The sequence below is a fragment of the Moesziomyces antarcticus genome (genome assembly GCF_000747765.1).
Source record: "Moesziomyces antarcticus DNA, scaffold: scaffold_v10024, strain JCM 10317, whole genome shotgun sequence".
In the NCBI taxonomy this organism is placed as follows: Eukaryota; Fungi; Basidiomycota; class Ustilaginomycetes; order Ustilaginales; family Ustilaginaceae; genus Moesziomyces; species Moesziomyces antarcticus.
In genome coordinates, this window is record NW_014638986.1 from 32,417 (window position 1) to 48,650 (window position 16,234).

General features: G+C 60.8%; 7 protein-coding genes across 7 annotated transcripts; 5 read left to right on the forward strand and 2 right to left on the reverse strand.

Annotated features, from left to right (window-relative positions):
- Positions 1–74: 74 nt before the first annotated feature.
- On the forward strand, positions 75–3,146 carry PAN0_024c6126 (uncharacterized protein; the record flags this gene model as incomplete). Its single annotated transcript, XM_014798422.1, has 3 exons — positions 75–177; positions 616–895; positions 1,100–3,146. 3 exons carry the CDS (start codon positions 75–77, stop codon positions 3,144–3,146), a joined length of 2,430 nt encoding a protein of 809 aa, XP_014653908.1.
- A 308-nt stretch (positions 3,147–3,454) lies between these two features.
- PAN0_024c6127 (uncharacterized protein) lies at positions 3,455–4,036 on the forward strand (the record flags this gene model as incomplete). Its single annotated transcript, XM_014798423.1, has 1 exon — positions 3,455–4,036. The coding sequence occupies one exon, from the start codon at positions 3,455–3,457 to the stop codon at positions 4,034–4,036; it is 582 nt and encodes a 193-aa protein (XP_014653909.1).
- Positions 4,037–4,692: 656 nt separating this feature from the next.
- On the forward strand, positions 4,693–7,418 carry PAN0_024c6128 (uncharacterized protein; the record flags this gene model as incomplete). The annotated part of the gene is made up of 6 exons (XM_014798424.1): positions 4,693–5,461; positions 5,600–5,707; positions 5,795–5,809; positions 6,536–6,667; positions 6,742–6,866; positions 6,951–7,418. The coding sequence occupies 6 exons, from the start codon at positions 4,693–4,695 to the stop codon at positions 7,416–7,418; spliced, it is 1,617 nt and encodes a 538-aa protein (XP_014653910.1).
- A 280-nt stretch (positions 7,419–7,698) lies between these two features.
- Positions 7,699–11,172, forward strand: PAN0_024c6129 (uncharacterized protein; the record flags this gene model as incomplete). Its single annotated transcript, XM_014798425.1, has 1 exon — positions 7,699–11,172. One exon carries the CDS (start codon positions 7,699–7,701, stop codon positions 11,170–11,172), a length of 3,474 nt encoding a protein of 1,157 aa, XP_014653911.1.
- An 83-nt stretch (positions 11,173–11,255) lies between these two features.
- Positions 11,256–12,149, reverse strand: PAN0_024d6130 (uncharacterized protein; the record flags this gene model as incomplete). The annotated part of the gene is made up of 2 exons (XM_014798426.1): positions 11,256–12,028; positions 12,092–12,149. 2 exons carry the CDS (start codon positions 12,147–12,149, stop codon positions 11,256–11,258), a joined length of 831 nt encoding a protein of 276 aa, XP_014653912.1.
- A 388-nt stretch (positions 12,150–12,537) lies between these two features.
- Positions 12,538–15,004, forward strand: PAN0_024c6131 (DUF300-domain-containing protein; the record flags this gene model as incomplete). Its single annotated transcript, XM_014798427.1, has 2 exons — positions 12,538–12,568; positions 12,648–15,004. The coding sequence occupies 2 exons, from the start codon at positions 12,538–12,540 to the stop codon at positions 15,002–15,004; spliced, it is 2,388 nt and encodes a 795-aa protein (XP_014653913.1).
- Positions 15,005–15,155: 151 nt separating this feature from the next.
- On the reverse strand, positions 15,156–15,691 carry PAN0_024d6132 (translation initiation factor 1A; the record flags this gene model as incomplete). The annotated part of the gene is made up of 2 exons (XM_014798428.1): positions 15,156–15,511; positions 15,595–15,691. The coding sequence occupies 2 exons, from the start codon at positions 15,689–15,691 to the stop codon at positions 15,156–15,158; spliced, it is 453 nt and encodes a 150-aa protein (XP_014653914.1).
- Positions 15,692–16,234: the final 543 nt, after the last annotated feature.

Consider the following 16,234-nt stretch of genomic DNA (forward strand, 5'->3'; position numbering starts at 1 on the left):
TCAAGAATTTTGAGGGAAAGTGAAATCCACGGCAGCGTGCTCTCGATGTGACTTCATGGCAGCAACTCACCAGCATGCAAAGCCATCTCGATGGGTTCATAGCTTCGGCATGCGCGCAGGTTGCGGTGAAAAGGACCGAGTACTCACTCCTCTTTGGGTTTGCGTTCGAGTTCACTCGTCAGTGTCAACCGAGTGGCTTGGTTCCGTCTTGCTTGCGGATCTCATGAGAGCTGCATGATGCATTGAGCCAGCCAGCCAGCCGGGATGAGATCGTGGCATTTGCCGACACCTGCCGACACCAGCACGCCAAATAATGCCTTGACACAAGGTGCGTGCGCACGCAATCACACTGCATTGCACCGCCGCCCACAGCTCGAGCGCCGCACCCGCGTCAGCACACGGCAGCACAGTCCCTCTGTGCAGTCACTTGCGGCGTCCTTTCAGTCAGCGCGGGCCGTCTTTGTGGCCAAGAGAGAATTCATCAAGCGGTTCGAGCGCGGCATATTTCCGTCTTGCGGCGGGGCCGGGCGCATCTGGCAGCATCGTAACCGCACACGCCTCTCGGAAGCTTCTGCGTCTGTGGCGAGTGGGTGAGCTGCAAAACCACACCGGCAGCGCAGGTGGCTGCTTTTCCGAATCGTCGGCGCCCTCAAGCCTATCTGCTGGATCTGCCCATCACGGGTCAGTGCGCCTCAGTGTGCCTCCGCGGCCCGTTGGAGAACGCTAGCCGACCGCATCCAGCTTCGCAGTCGGACACGGGCGCTAGCTTTGACTTTGGCTCTCGCTCTGCCGCATGCGAGCAGAGTTGGAGGCTGCAAGCTAGAGCTTGTCGTCCGAAGTCGCTTCGTTTCGCACCTTCGCCGCTTCGCGTCTCCGCACTGATACAGTCCAATCAGTGAGTGAGTGAATGTGTGGGCTCAGGCGGAACGGCGCGTCGTCATATAAAGCCACCGTTGCCGTTTGGCTCGCTGCTTCGGCTCCTCTCGCTCGCACCTTCATCAAACTTAATCTTGCTCGCAACGCATGCACTGCGCATCCACCGGCGTGGGATTGCCGCAACTCTCAAAGCTTGCTTCCGCATCCCTTTCTGCCGTCGCAGATTCGACAACACGCTCCTTGGCCAGCCAGCCGCTGCGCCTTCATTCCACCTCCTCCCCATCCGGCTCTGGCTCTCGCTTAGAGCTCACCTTCACACACCCACTGTTGGCCCACATTCCATCCTTTTCCTTTTGAAAGAGCTTGCCATTGCAGTGGCTGAAGCCAAGATGCTCCATTCGTTCCCTCCATCCGTTCATCCAGACCCGTTCCACTGCTCTTCGAGCAGCCCGGATAGGCTTGTTCTGGCTTCGTACGTCGCCACACGTCCCAATCCCTACACGATCAAGTCGCAAAACACCCAGTACTACACCTCGCTACGATCCACGGCGCAATCATCGTCGCTTTCGCCACGACGTGCGTCGCCTGGAGTGGCCAACGCCATCACTACCTCCTCTGCACAAGTCGACTCAATCGACAGAGCACACAGCTCGTTGCAGGCCGCAGCGAGAACTCCACGATGCTATTCCAAGCCGCACGGCTTCAGCCACTCACTCTATCCTCAGCTCACCATGGTCAAGTCCAAGAAGCGTCCCGTCAAAGGGCTTGTGGTGAGGGAGGAGCAAACGGTTGCTAAACGCACCAGCACCATCAAACTCTCTCCGGCAGCGGTCAACAAGCGTAACGGGCATGTTGCGGAGGCTGCAAAGCATCGCGCCAGGACTGCTGACGCTGCTGTCCAATCCTCGCCCACTCTTGACCCCATGCTTCTGGAGACAGAGCCTTTGCGACCCGAGATCGGTAGTCCCCTCTCGTCTCCCTCGCCCTCTCCAGCAACCCAGTCACGAACGCGCGCAGCCGCCAGGATGCAGGTTCCCCGCATCACCATCCGCTCTCCCACTCCCGAGCTTGATCCAGAACACCAACGATTGCTCGGAGCAGAAAGAAGCGGCAGCGCGGCCACCAACATGGAAGCGCCTGAAATGCCCCTGTACAGCAAGTCGCTGCTAGTCGGACTGCAAGCCGACATGGGCCGCGTCGAAGACGACATTGATGCGATCCTGAGCAAGTATCTCGAACCGCGTCAGTCGGTGCGATCGATCAGCATCGAGTTTCTCCGATCCCTCACCTCGTCCGTCTGCCGGCTGCACTCGTATGTCGAAGAGGCACATTCGGCGCTGGGATTCGCCAAGCTGCGCGCCATCAGCAGCCACCTCTTTCGACACGCGGTCACCGGCTTTATCCACCTGCTCGAAGATCCAATCGCGCCGTACGAGACCGCCGCCAACCTCGCGTTGGTGTCGGCCAAGATCGTGCACGACTTTGACAAGGCTACCGAGCTGTGCTGCCGTCTGCTCGGCGTGCCCAGCCAGGGCAAGGAGAAGATCAACCACGGCAAGCTGTTTGCCAACGTGCTCATGGGCGAGCTCGACATCGTTCTCGAGAAAGGCGAGGCGATGGTCGACGGAGACAACAAGCTCGCCCTGCCAGGCACGGGAGCATTGGTCTTTGACGCGCCCAGCTGCGACAAGGATGGACAAGAAGCATGCTCATTTGCAGGTGGCAGCGCGTGGAAGGGCCGGGCCAGCCTGCGCAAGCAATGGGCACAGGAGGGGGAGGAACGCAACCAGTTTGCTGCCATGGATGTGGTGAGATTTGTCGGCGAGCTCGGCGTTCAAGAGGTGGCTACGGTCGGCGTAGTGGCTCGCTGGCTGGACCGCTTCCTCACGCGCACTGCCTACATCGACATTCCCTCGGCGTGGGAGATCGAGTGCGCCTGTGCGCTCCTCATCACCGTCGGTGCCACGCTCGATCGTCGAGCTTACCCGAACGCTCGATCGAGGAGCTCGGGCGAGAGGGAAGAAAGCAATGCACTGCAGCTGCAAGACGCCGTTGCAAGCTCACCGACAACAGAGGACACGGTGCAAGGTGACCCGGCGGCGATCGAGACCATGCAAAGGACCATGCACAGGATCGACTTTCTCGTCACGCACGCAGAGATCAGCCCGGCCGCACGCGAGTGGCTCATCGAGGTGGAGCGTCTACGAAAGAGAGGATGGCGTCGCGACGACGACGTCCACTTGCCCGATATGTCTCTCTTCAGCAATTGAGCGCTACTGAGCCTGTAATCAAAACATTGCCAGAACATGCGTTTGAGTCTGTGCAGCAGGGTGTTGAGTTTCGACAGACAATGCTGGCTGGAAATGATTTGGGGCCCAAAAAATGAAGGTCTAACAAGGTGCAATTTTTCCGCAGCACCGTGGCTCGACCAGCCGTTCGGTTCCGAGGGCACGCGAAGCTTTTTTCTGGAAGCTCGCCTGCCCACCTGCACCTTTTCTTCCTCGACCACCACCACCGCACCACACCACACACACACGCCGCATATCTGGCGGACACACACACACAGCGGCAAACCACGATGTCGATGCTGCGCAGCGCTGTTGCGCGACCTCTGCGCACTGCCGCGCTTGTGCCGAGCACATCTTCGGCCTCGATAAACCTTCTTTGCCGCAGCTTTGCATCTACGTCGCTTGGGCAGCTTGCGTCCACATCGCCCTCTGCCAAGACTGCATCGACCGGATCGGCAGCATCGACTTACAGTGCGATTCTGGACTCGCTTGCGGATTCGTATGAAAAGACGACGCGCGGGGCAGGTGCGCGTCTTTCGCGGCCCGCGGATGGGCGTCGAGGCTACGTGGCCGATCTGGAAGCCGAGTGGGCCAACCGTGCGGTGTACGGCGAGCAGTCCTGGCCTGCAACGCCGTTTAGTGGCAGGAGCATTCGGGTTACGCCATCGTCGGATCCGGCAAGAGCGTATGCACAGCTGGCTACGCTGCTCAAGAAGAACAACGTGCGCGGCGAACTTAGGCTGCAACAGCGATACGAGAAGCCCAACGAGGAACGAAGACGCAAGAAGAGCGAGAGGCACCGTAGGAGGTTCGCCGACATGGTCAGAAAAAAGGTCCAGCTCGTCATGGCCATCAAGGCTCGAGGCGCATGATAGTCTCGCGAAAAAGCGGATCCCTCGTGACCCCAACCAAAATTGTATTTGTATCACACAGCAAAAAACCCAAAAGTGTTGCCTTCATCGTTGTATCGAGCGTCGAGTCGGAAGTTCGAGCCGTTCGGGCAATTCATATGTGGCGTTGGGGGTGTCAGCTGGTCAATGTCAGCTGGCAGAGCTTAGGGCGAGGATGCGAGACGGTAATTACGGCTACGAGGATCGGGTTGTCTCGTCCGTCCCAGAAGGGGTGGAGATGAAAGCCGTGGCGGAAAAGAAAGTTGAGGGTGGGAACAGCGTTTGGCTGTGGAGCATGTCGTGCAAGCCACAGAGCCACAAGTGTGCATCGGTGTGCCAAATGCCGAGTGTGTGTGCGCCACATGCAGTAAGCGCAGCCGCCCCGAAGCTATGGATGATAAACGGCTGCGAATGATCGCATCTTGACGACACACCATCGTCTTTACGACTGGGAGGATGACGATGCACGATCCGCTTAGTGTCACCCTGATTGATACGCACACCACCGCCGTGCTTGCAGGCATCGTGATTGGAGGTAAGCCCATCCTTATCCTGCATCAAGCTGGAATTGGTACTGACGAGCTTGATTTTTAGAGACGGTGTCGTTTTTACGGTTCGATGCGGCATTGGTTCGTGCGATGGTTCAACAGCGCACCGTACGGGTGATGCCGATTGCGTACCTTACAGCACGCTATGCGATGGGGATGGGGATCATGCTGCTGGCATGTTTGACGATTCCAACGCTCGGTGCGGGCTGGACTGCGTTTCGACCGATGTGCTGGCTTCGCGTTGCGCTACTCCCGCTCACATTCACCGCCACTTCAACGCTGGTAGGATATCGAGCGTTTGTGATCCACTTCCACCGGCCAATACTCCTCACGCTGTTGATCCACATGCTACTGGCAGCCGAGTTCGCCGGAGGCATCGCAACCCTGGTGCTATCCTTAGAGACGGGCTTCGATGGACCGAGGTTCGTGCCCGAGTGGATCGTCGCCATGCTGGCCATTGCCATCGTCACGGACATCACACTCACGCTCGTCGTGGTGGTACCCATCCTGCAAGACGCTTCGCCGCGGAGGGGAGAGGTGGCACACATGCTGTTGCGCGATGCAGCACTGTTCGGCGTAGGCTCGGTGGCGTTGAAGGGAGCAGCTATGGTGGCCACCGTGGTGTTGGGCGGGCGACTTGCGAATCCATATCTGCCACTAAGGATGCAGGGGATTGCATGTGGCATCTGGGCATGCAGGATGTTTCGCGCGCAATGCACATTTCTCACCACACAAAGGGAACGCAAGGCAAGCCCGAGCCTCGAGACCATCAACTTCGACGAGGTACTGCCGGGGGCAGAGTCGAGCATTGACTCGCTTGCGCCGGTCCAGGTGGCTCACATGTGCAAGAGCGACGACAGTACGAGCCAACGCACGCACGACGGGCAGACTTGCCAAGCAACGATGCTTACCGACACTGGCTTCAAGGCGACACCAGACGCATGACGATGGCCCGCGGTCGCCGATACCGCGCCCCGATGTGTGATTTACGATGCAGGCCAGGGCAACGTGGCGACGCATGATGTGCCCCTCAGACAGCGCTATGGAGCGAATCTGACCCGAAGACTGTCCGGTGCAGCGATGCGCAACTGTTCCGACGGGCTGGGTTCGGCATCTCGGCATGGCCACGTTTTCCGGAGGGGCGTGCAATTTCCGTGTGTTTATTCTTTCAACCTGCTTTCCTGTTTTGTAGGCCATGGCTTTGGGGGTAAGAAGATGCGCGGGCGTGTGTGAGGAGGCGGCAAAGACAGGGGGCGAGGGAGGGCAAAGGGAATGTGCAGACTTCCTGAACCGGCGGCACCGGGGTGGGCTCGGTGGCCGCCATGCATGCAGATGTCAAGGCAAGCGATCTCCAACCCTGGGCCCAGACTGGGGCCAATGGTGGCGCGACAGGCGAGCATGGGCATGATGCGAAGGGTCGGGATTCATGCAGACAGAGGATGGCTAGCGTGGCTCGCAAGAGCCTCGAGCGGCGTTGCTACTGTATGCGTGTGCGTGTGCGTGTGCATCCGAGCGCCGAGCAAGGGATGGTATGACGCTGCGACTCCGGCGACCATTCGAGCAAGGCCCCCATCCCCCCTGCGAAGATGAGGCCTGGTCCGACACGCAAGGTTGGCCGAAGATGCAGTGGGCTGACGCTATCTCGGCGAGCAATCACCACGGCCATCGAGATGCTACAGGCCAACCGGCGGTTGCGCGGTTCATGGCGAGGCGGGGCTACCGTAAATGGAGCGCTTGCGAGAGAAGCGCCCCGACCGGCATGGCATCGTCGGAAATGCGGCGTCAACGAGGTTCGAGCCCGTTTTTCCTCCCCTTTTTTGGCAGCGCAGATGCTGCGCGTGCCCTCCTTGGACTGGCCATCGGAGTTTTTTGGCCGAAAATCCGCAGCCCACGATTCGAAACACCGACCGGGCTGGGTTTCACAGCCAGACAGCCAGAAAGAGCGACAGAGCCCACGACGAGCTGGCGACGTCTGCATTGGATGCAAACGTGGCCGTCGTAGCTGTTGGCAAGGCAAGGACGCCGTGGACTTTGTTCGAGCACGTCGCATCGAGGCGACGACGAGGTGATACAGAGGCGAGCTTTCACCAGCACACGCGCGCGTTCCTGGCTCGCGTGCCTGGCCTTTTGCACAATCAGGGCTGGCCCAAGCAACATCGTCGCATCTGGCCAAGCCATCGCGCCTCACGCAGGAAGGAGGCGGCCGGAGCAGTGGTACTCATTGGAATTCTGCTCTGTTTGCCATCCAGCTTGGCGCTTCCAAGGTGTGTGAATCGGCGGGGCCGGAGAGCGGCTGGAATTTCGTGTGTGATTGCAGTCGAGATTGCGATGCGAGTGGAGCGCTGCAGCTTGCAGCTCTCAGCAGCTCTCAGAAGCATCCGTGCCTGAAGGCCGGCCCTCTCCGCACATTCAACCCGATGCACGGCTCTCCACCCTCTCTATCTGCCCTGCCCAGAACAACCGAACCGGTCCGCATCCACATGCGACTTTTCGACTGCATTCCGACGTTCAACGCAACTCGCTCCGCCTCGCCTCGCCCTGCAGTACTTCGCCTGACCTCGACCCTCGTCCTAGTCCTACCCGAGTCCGCTCATCCGCTCACCTTTTCGCGTCGCCATCACCATCTCCATCACCAACGTTTGCCTTCGCATCCTATTTGCAGCTTGACTACGCCTCGTACACACATCCACGTCGATCGCAACCAAGCAGGTCTCGCACGCGATCCCCAACCGCGACCCCCTCACCTCGTCGGGCTTCTCGCTCATTCGTTGTCGACCTCAGCCTCCGACTCGCAACGCATCCCTGCAGCCTCATAGATGGCAGCATCCTCCGACACGACCCTGGCTTGATCCAGCGCAGATCCTCGGCAGCTTTGCTCTTGTAACGTGGGAATGCTCACCCTCTGAAAGGCATCGTCGCTCCCCGCACACCGTAACTTCCACCACCGAGGCCATGCACTCGTGCGCCTTGCCGCTATAGACCCGCAATCAACCTCGCCTCTTCCCATCGCTCTTCTCGGCCCCGCTGCCCCCTCCGACAGAGTCTCACACGACCATCGCCAGCCGCGCTCTTTCCTGCTTGCCCTCCTCCACCGCCATGAACGACTCTGCTGGCCTCAAGCTCTCCCCCGAGGGCATTGCCGCTGCAACCCCGTCTAGCTCCACCGGGACGCCCGGTAGCAGGGCCAACAAGCGCAAAGACTCCGAGTCCGAACACCTCTTCAAGCAAGAACACTCTTCTTCACACGCTAGCCCTTCCACCAACGACACCAGCGCTGATGCTCTCAACGGTCAAGCCCCGAAAGACGATCTCCGCTCCACCCCGGGCTCCGCCGAAAAGTCTTCCAAGCGCATCAAGACCGCGCGCGCATGCGACTCGTGCCGACGCAAAAAGATCCGCTGCGACGTAATCGACGACGGCGGTCCGCCCGTCGGTTCGGTCAACAATGGAAACGGCGGCCTCGTCTGCGCACACTGCCGCCAGTACGGCTTCGAATGCACCTTCTTCCTCCCCATCACAGAGACTCGCTTCAAGAAGAAATACCAGCGCGAGGCCGAGGAGGCTGCAGCCGCAGCAGCCGCCGTCGCAGCCGCTTCCGGCACCAACGGCGCCCTCTCCGGTCAACTGCCCATGCACGTGCCCGTCGGACACCCTGCCTATGCCGCCATGATGAGTGCGCAGCCCTTCATGGGCGCCCTCCACAATCCCACTGGCTTCGCCGGCGCCTCGCAGCAGTTCTGGGCCGGCCACTCGCAGCCTTCCTTCTCCAGCGCCGGCCCACAGCACTCGTTCGGCGCCAACCAGCAGACGCCAGCCCACCTGCATCCATCCAGCTCGTCTTCCAGCCTCACCACCCCCGCTCCACAGCGCAGGAGCCCATCGCGCACGCCGCCTCCCGATACCCGCGTGCTCGGGCCCACCTCGATCGCCTACATCGTCCACTCCACCGCCTTCATCCCCGGCGCTGCCATCGAGGCGCACGACATCAAGCACAATCAGACCTTCGAGGTGGGCGCCAGCGGCGATGGCATCATCCGCTTCCACCGCGCGCGCAAGGGCACTATGGCAGGCGCCGATGCCGCCAAGGATGCCAACGTCGCCGTCGAGCTCGACGAGGACGACGTCGTACGCATCCCCGAGTCCATCAAAGGCCGCCTCGCAGGCGATGTGGCCGAAAAGCTCGTCAACACCTACTTTGAGAAGGTCGCTACGCTCTTCCCCGTCGTCACCAAGTCCGAGTTCCTGCATCTCTCGCCCACGCCGCCGCTGCTGCTGTACGCCATTTGCGGCGTCGCCGCGCTGAGCCGAGGCGTGCCCAAGGAGGTGCTTGGCGCCGTCAAGATGACGATCAACGCGCTCTTTCGTGAAAACGACTTTCTGTCCTCCTCCAACTCGGTCACCGTGAGGGCGCTGCTCGTCATGTCTCTCCATGCCGATCTGCACGGGCCAGCGGCTCTCCAGAGTGGCACGCGCTGCTGGAACCGCACGGGGGCTGCCATCCGCATGGCGCAGGATCTGGGTCTACATCGCGACGCCAGTGGCAAGGACGATCTCTCGCGCGACGCCTTCTTCCTCGAGCAAAAGAGGCGCATCTGGGGCTGCTGCGTCACCGCCGATCGCATGCAGAGCATCGCGCTCGGCCATCCCATGATGATCGATCTCACCGACTGCGATGTTCGTCTGCCATCGCCGTTCGAGATCCTGCGCTCCCCGAACGATTTGCCCTCGGATCCGTCGACGGACCGCCCCTTTGCCTACAACACCGAGATGCTCAAGCTCACCATCCTCTTCGGCCGCGTCATGAAGACCATCTACAGCCCGACAGGTCTCATGAATGCTACGGACGAGGAGATCCTCAGCCTGCTGCGCGACATCGATACGTGGAAGGCGGCACTGCCCCCCGAGCTCGTCTTCAAGGGCGCCGACTCAAGCGCTCCAGCAGGCATCCTGCACGTCGGCTTTGCCTGCCTGATGATGCTGTTCTTCCGTGTGTTCATGCGCATCTCGTATATCTGCCCCACGCACCTCAAGTTCAGCCTCACCATCGACCGCATGAGCGCCCTCATCCAGTACTCCACCGAGGCCATTGCATGGGTGGACAAGAACGACTTTTACCTCGACACCATGCAGATCGTCTCGTACTGCCTCGTCTCGTGCGCCACGGTGCAGTACCACGCCTTTGTGCGTCGAGGCGATACTAATGCCCAGATGCAGCTCAAGAAGCTCAACGACATCATGGGCCGCTACCGGCGCGAGAACCACGAGCCCGACGACGTCAGCATGCGCGGCAAGGCTGCTAGCGTCATCTCGCTCCTATGCGACAGCTGCGCCGGCGTCTACGCCAACACGCGCTCCAACGGCACGCTCAACCCGACCGCAGGCGTCACCAACCGCAAGTCGCGTGAAAACGTGCGCGGCATCGTGTTCAAGCCGGATGCATCGAGGCCTGGGGGCGGCGTGTACATTGCTGCCGACCAGAGGCTGTTGTTGCGTGACCTGCCCAAGGGCACGATCATCATGCAGGAGAACCAGGACGGCAGCCGAATCCCGGCGCTCGTACGCACGGGCAACGATCAGAACGGCGGATGGCAGACGTACGAGCAGTACCGCGCGGCGCTTGGCCTTTCGACGGGCACCGGGGCGCAGGACAGCTTTGCAGCTGCGCTTGCCAATGGCGGCTTTGCCATGCTCAACAGCGTCAGCACCTCCACTCTCCCCGCCTCGGCCGGCTTCGGCCTGGCCGGCTCCACGTCTGCGACGGCGGCAGGCGCTTCGCAGCAGCCGACGGGTTCGGGTGCACTCACCAACAGCGTCCCCGCGGTGAGCTCGGCCGTGCCGACGTCAACGGCCGGCGCAGCTCTGAGCGAAACGCCGGCACCGAGCGACGAATCCGTGCTCAACTTTACCCATCTTGGCGGCGATGTGTGGCAAGACGCCGACGGACGGCCTGTGACGCGTTCGGGCACGCGGCTGCTCACCATGGTTCCCATCGCACCGGATGCGATGGGAGCGAGCAACGCATTCCTCGACTCGAACCTCGCTGCTTTCGCCAACATGTCCAAGGCGAGCAGTGGCGATGGTACTGGCGCCTCGGGCTCGAGTGGCAGTGGCAGCGGCTACTTTGGCAACCTGGCGCAGCTGGGTGTAGGCAGTGCGGGCACCCAACTGTCCGTGGCCAAGAACGCCATCACACCCACGAGCCCTAGCTTCAACTTTAACCCGCACCTCAACAATGCCTACTGGGCGCCGGCCGAGTTTGTACTCAACCAGAACGGCAGCAACGCGGGCACGGCACAGACGGGGGCGGGAGAGGCTTCGGAGGCCAACTCGGCTGCAGGCATGTTTGCGTCGCGCGTGGATCCGACCATGCTCGATGGCATCCCCGGCGCACCGCTCGATTTCGCCAACTGGGACGCGTACTTTAGCCGCATGGGTCAAATTTCTGAGGGCGGTGCGGGAGATGCACAGACACAAAGTCATCAGCAGACCGCAGGGGCAGGTGATGGTGGCGGATTTGCTAATACGGCATTTGGGATCGAGGCGCAGATGATGGATGCTGGTCGCTTCTGATCTATGCCGCACGCGTTGGTTTTGTCGGACATTTATACTGTATTCTAGACTGTTCGCGGCACCTACAATGCAAAGGAAAGCTTTCAGAGGACGTTTCTGATGTCGCGCACAACCCGTTTGGTGCCCTTGACCAGCTGTTCGACGCGGTGAAAGTGGCCCGAGTCTCGACGTGCGTTGGCGGCGTTGAGGTGGCAGTCGCATTCGCACTGTGGGTCTTTGGTGGTGGAGCATGTGCATGTGCATGCGGTGGTGGGGATGGCAGGTGCCGAGCAGCAGTGCGTGAGCTTGTGGTGCGCAACATGGCCGCATGGATGGTCTGGGATGCGCTGCATGGCCGATACGCTCGGGTCGTCCGAGAACGGCTCCCCCGTCGCCGTCAGCTGCACGGGCAACGTCGATGCGCGCTTCACCCTCGGCGGCGCCGAATCCTTTCCAGCATCGTTGGTTGAGGTGGCGTCGGCTGATCCGAGCACCATATCGCGCACCGAAGCAGCAGATGAAAACACCGCCGACGATAGAGTGCCCAATACCGTGCCTCCTTCTTTCTCCCCTGGCGCTGCTGTGTTTGCGCTGCCGGTTTCGGCGGCTGGATGCGGCGAGACGAGAGCCAACGCGGCTGCCGAGGTGAGACTGACCACGGTGCTGCCGAGGAAGCTGAGCGCCGAAGCGCCCGTGCTCACCAGCACCGATGCAGCCTTATTCTCCGTCTCTGGTATCACCGGCAGCGGCGCCTCATCCTTCGTACCTTCCTGTGCTTGCTCGGCAAGCCCGAGGTTCGGCTTGAGCAGCGCGGCTTTTCTCGACGCAGTCATGGCTGTGCGCTTCGGCGGTGGCGGTGGATCTTTCGCCACAGGTGCTACAGACAGAGATCGTCAGCCGGACTCAAAAAGTGGATAGGGTGATATAAGGGGTTGCGTACCTGGAGGTCCAAAGAGCAGCGCCGAAGAGCTGCTCGCCAGCTCACCGAGGAGGTTCATCTCGATCCGAACGTTTGGTGCTCTGCGTTACGAGCGAATGGCTTCATCAGCGCCACAGCATCAGTGAAAGAAGCCGTAAAAGAGGTGCGCGCGAGGGTGGGAGAATGGAGAAGCGTGGGCTCGGGTTATGAGAGGACCAAGGTGGGTTCGCCCAGATAGGCAGGTGTTGGTGTGTTGGTTTCGACCCCTGAAGCGCCCGCCCTATTTGGCTGCACGGTGACGCGCGCTGCAGCCCGCGAGGCGACCGCTCGAAAATGGTGGAAGCATCGATGTAACATACTGGAAAATTTCCGCCGCATCGAGGGACCGTCCCGTGGAGACTGCTATTTTGGAGCCACGGCTGCGCAAAGGCTCAGTTGGCCGTGTGGAGGTGGTCTCCCCCGCACAGATGCAGCCTGTTGTCGCTGTCAACTTCCATCGTATCGTACTCCCATCGCAACCCTCCTCGTCGCGGCAACGCAGTCCACGACCATAGCTGCAACCATGCTCGTCAAGTAGATCAACATCGCATCATCGACCCAGCAGACTACAGTGCCACATTCAGGGCTGCGCCTCCATCGTCGCTGCTGCTCATCATGCCGTCTCTCAACTCAGCGGCGTCGTGGCCGCATCAGCTCGCCGCGACGATGCTCGCCAAGGAGCCCGAGCACAAGAGTCCCGAGGGAAGCGGCTCAGGAAGGTCGCTGCCCACCTCGCTGCTCGTCACCTCGACATTGGCCGCCATCTTTGCCACCATCTTCTCGTTTTTCCTCATCTGGAAGCAGCTCAAGAACTACCGCAAGCCGACGCTGCAGCGCTACGTGGTGCGGCTGCTGCTCATGGTGCCCATCTATTCGATCGCCTCGGTCATATCGCTCTACTCACTCGAGCTCGCCGACATCATCGACCTCTTCCGCGATCTGTACGAGGCGTTCGTCATCTACTGCTTCTTCAACCTGCTCATCGAGTATCTCGGCGGAGAGCGCAGCCTCATCGTCCTCCTCCATGGCAGACGCCCACAGCAGCATCTCTTCCCTGCCAATCTTTTTCTGCACGACATGGACGCTTCGGATCCGTACACCTTCCTCGCGCTCAAGCGCGGTGTGCTGCAGTACGTGCAGGTCAAGCCCGTCCTGGCCGTAGCCACGCTGCTGCTCAAGGCGGCGGGCAAGTACGAGGAGGGCAAGATCTCAGTCAGCAACGGATACACATGGGTCTCCTTCACATACAACGTGTCGGTCTTCCTCTCGCTCTACTGCCTCGCCATGGTGTGGAAGTGCCTCAACAGCGACCTCAAGCCGTTCCGCGTGACGTCCAAGTTCCTGTGCATCAAGGGGATCATCTTCTTTTCCTTTTGGCAGGGGCTTGGCATCTCGATCCTCGTGGCGGCCGGCATCCTCAAAAAGGTCGGTCCGGTGTACGATCCCGAGTACATCTCGATGGCCATCCAGGACTTTATGATCTGCCTCGAGATGCCCATCTTTGCGCTGGCGCATGCGTACGCCTTTTCGCACACCGACTACATCGATCCGTTTGCGCACTATGCCGCGAGGCTGCCCGTGTATTATGCGCTGCGCGACTGCATCGGCATGTACGACGTCTTTTCGGACAGCCTCACCACCGTGCGCGGCACGGGATACGTCTATCAGACGTTCGAGCCGAGCGAGGGCGTGATCCACCAGCCGCTCGCGCGCGAGCGCAGGTCCAAGGCCGGACTGCGCTACACCCAGGGCGGCAAGGGCAAGTACTGGTTGCCGCAGCGCGGCACGGGTGATATCCGCGACGCTACGCAAGGAGCGCGCCATCAGGGCCCGCTCAAGAAGCTGCGCCGGTACATCAACGACAAGCGCATGCAGCTCGAGGGCCATGCGCCGCTCACGCCCCAGGAGGCTGGTGAGATCGTGCACGAGGACCCGGATCTGGAGCACCAGGAACGCTCGGAACGCAGCCCGCTGCTGCCGCATCCGAAGAAGGTGGCGCGCAGTGCGGTGCGGCATGCGGGCGAGGGGCTCGATTTCTTCGCCGAGCGCCAGCTCGACTCGGACGAGGAGGCCGAGGACCTGCGCTTCGACAGTCCGGACGAGGAAGAGGAGGAGGCGTACGAGCGTTCGCGGACGCTCAACTTCGGCGATTATGCCTATCCGAACATCGACATTACGCGCGAGCAGGCACGCCACTCGCGCTGGCAGCAGGACGACGAGATCGTCCACCGCCGCCGACGCAAGGCTACGCTATCCAAGAAGGCCAAGACCGAACCGACCCAGGCTAGGCCGCGCGAAGGTGGCGATGATGCAGCACAGGGTGGAACAAACGGCGAGGCACAGAGAGACGAGCAAGCCGGGAGCAGTAAGGCGAAGGGCAAGGCCAAGGTCAGCGATGAGTCTGCAAAGGCTCCAGTGAAAGAGGACCAGGAGGGCCAACAGACGAACAGCAAGTCGCAGGATTCAAAGACCACGCAAGCGGCGGAGGCGAAGGCGGACGCGCCAAGCGATCCCAAGATCGAGGCGAAAGAGGACGATCCGTACGGCGCAGTGGATCTGGTGGTGGAGGACTACAAGGCCGAGGAGCGGGAGCGACTCATGGAGCGTCGACGCGGCGATCCAGCGCTTCGCGCCGGCGGCACGCGCATCTTTCGCAAGCAGTACACGCCTTCGCCCAACGCCTCACGCTCGGCCACGCCGAACCCCGACCCAAGCACATCGCCCGACGGACAACCTCACAAGTGCAGCGACGCGCAAGACACTCAGACGGACCGACTCGTCTCGACGCGCATCGACGTGGATGACAACGAGACCTTCCTCAAGGGCCGCTCGCTCTCGCCGCTCGGCCAGAATGCGAAGCTGCCCGATTCGAACGATTCGAATCCATGGGCTTGATTGTCCGCAGGTCCACAGTGAGACCAATGCAACCAAGACGATTGTTTTTCTGGATGTGCACGAGTGGTGCGTTGAATTTTTGGAGGCGCGCATGTGGGTGTGTGTGTGTATCGTACAACGGATGAGGGTGCCAGGGGGGTGAAGCGGAACTCTAGAGGTCGTCGAGGTCGTCGTCGTCATCCGAGTCTTCGTCGTCGTCGTCGGAGCCCTCCTGGAACTCTACGTCTCCGCCCTCCTCCTCGCCGAAGGTGTCGGTCTCGTTGATCTTGGCCGACTCGGGCAGCTCGCCCTGCTGCTTGAGTGCACGTGCCTCGTCTGCGTTGTACTTCTGGATGACGTCCGCCTTGCCGTCCTGGAAGTCGCGCAGCGAGATGAGGATGATGTCGCCCTGGTTGATCCACACCTTCTTGCGCAGCTTGCCGCGGATGTGCGCCAGACGCTTCTCACCGTCGAAGCACTGTGCCTCCAAACGACCGTTGCCAAGCATCTTGAGCACCTGAGCGTATTCTATCGAACGTCATGAAGTGCAAAGAGTCAGTGAAAAACGGCGCAGTCGCAGGGTTTGCAGATGGCGAGGCAAGGGGGCTTACCTTGGCCTTCGTCCTTGAGGACGAGCTCGCGCTTGTCGCCAACGTCGTTCTTTCCGCGACGACGGTTCTTGCCTCCCTTTCCCTTGTTCTTGGGCATGTTGGATRTGTGTGTGTGTTGGTGAAAACGATATGGTGGAGGGGGAAAAAGAGCCGCCGCCGATTGTGGATTTCTCAGTCGACCGCTAATCCGCGGGCAGCTGCAGCCACCGCTTTCGAAGCTCGTCAACTGGCAGGCCTTGTGCAGCGCAGCGTCACTTGGAGCCCAAGAAGCGAGAGGCGAGGCGGCCTGACGCAACGATCATCGCAGCTCTGCTCTTCCGCCATTCTGCTGCAAATTTAGAAGAAATGCATCCCAGCCGAAAGCCATGAAAGTGCGTCGCGTTGGACCGCTACGACAAAGGCGAGCCTCAGCTTGGGAACAAAAATTTCTGTCACGGCGACGCAAAATCGCTCTCCTCTCCCGCTCCATGAGATGGAGGGCAAAAGGCTCAGTCGGCGCAGTCACAGAGAGTCATTTTTGTGCAAGGTTGTGGGAACGTGGATCTCACAATTCTGAAGATTGATTTTCTTTCGAGGCTGAGTGGAAGAGAGACACACACGAAGCTCAGCAGCAAGGATAGAGAGGGAGAGAGAGAGAGAG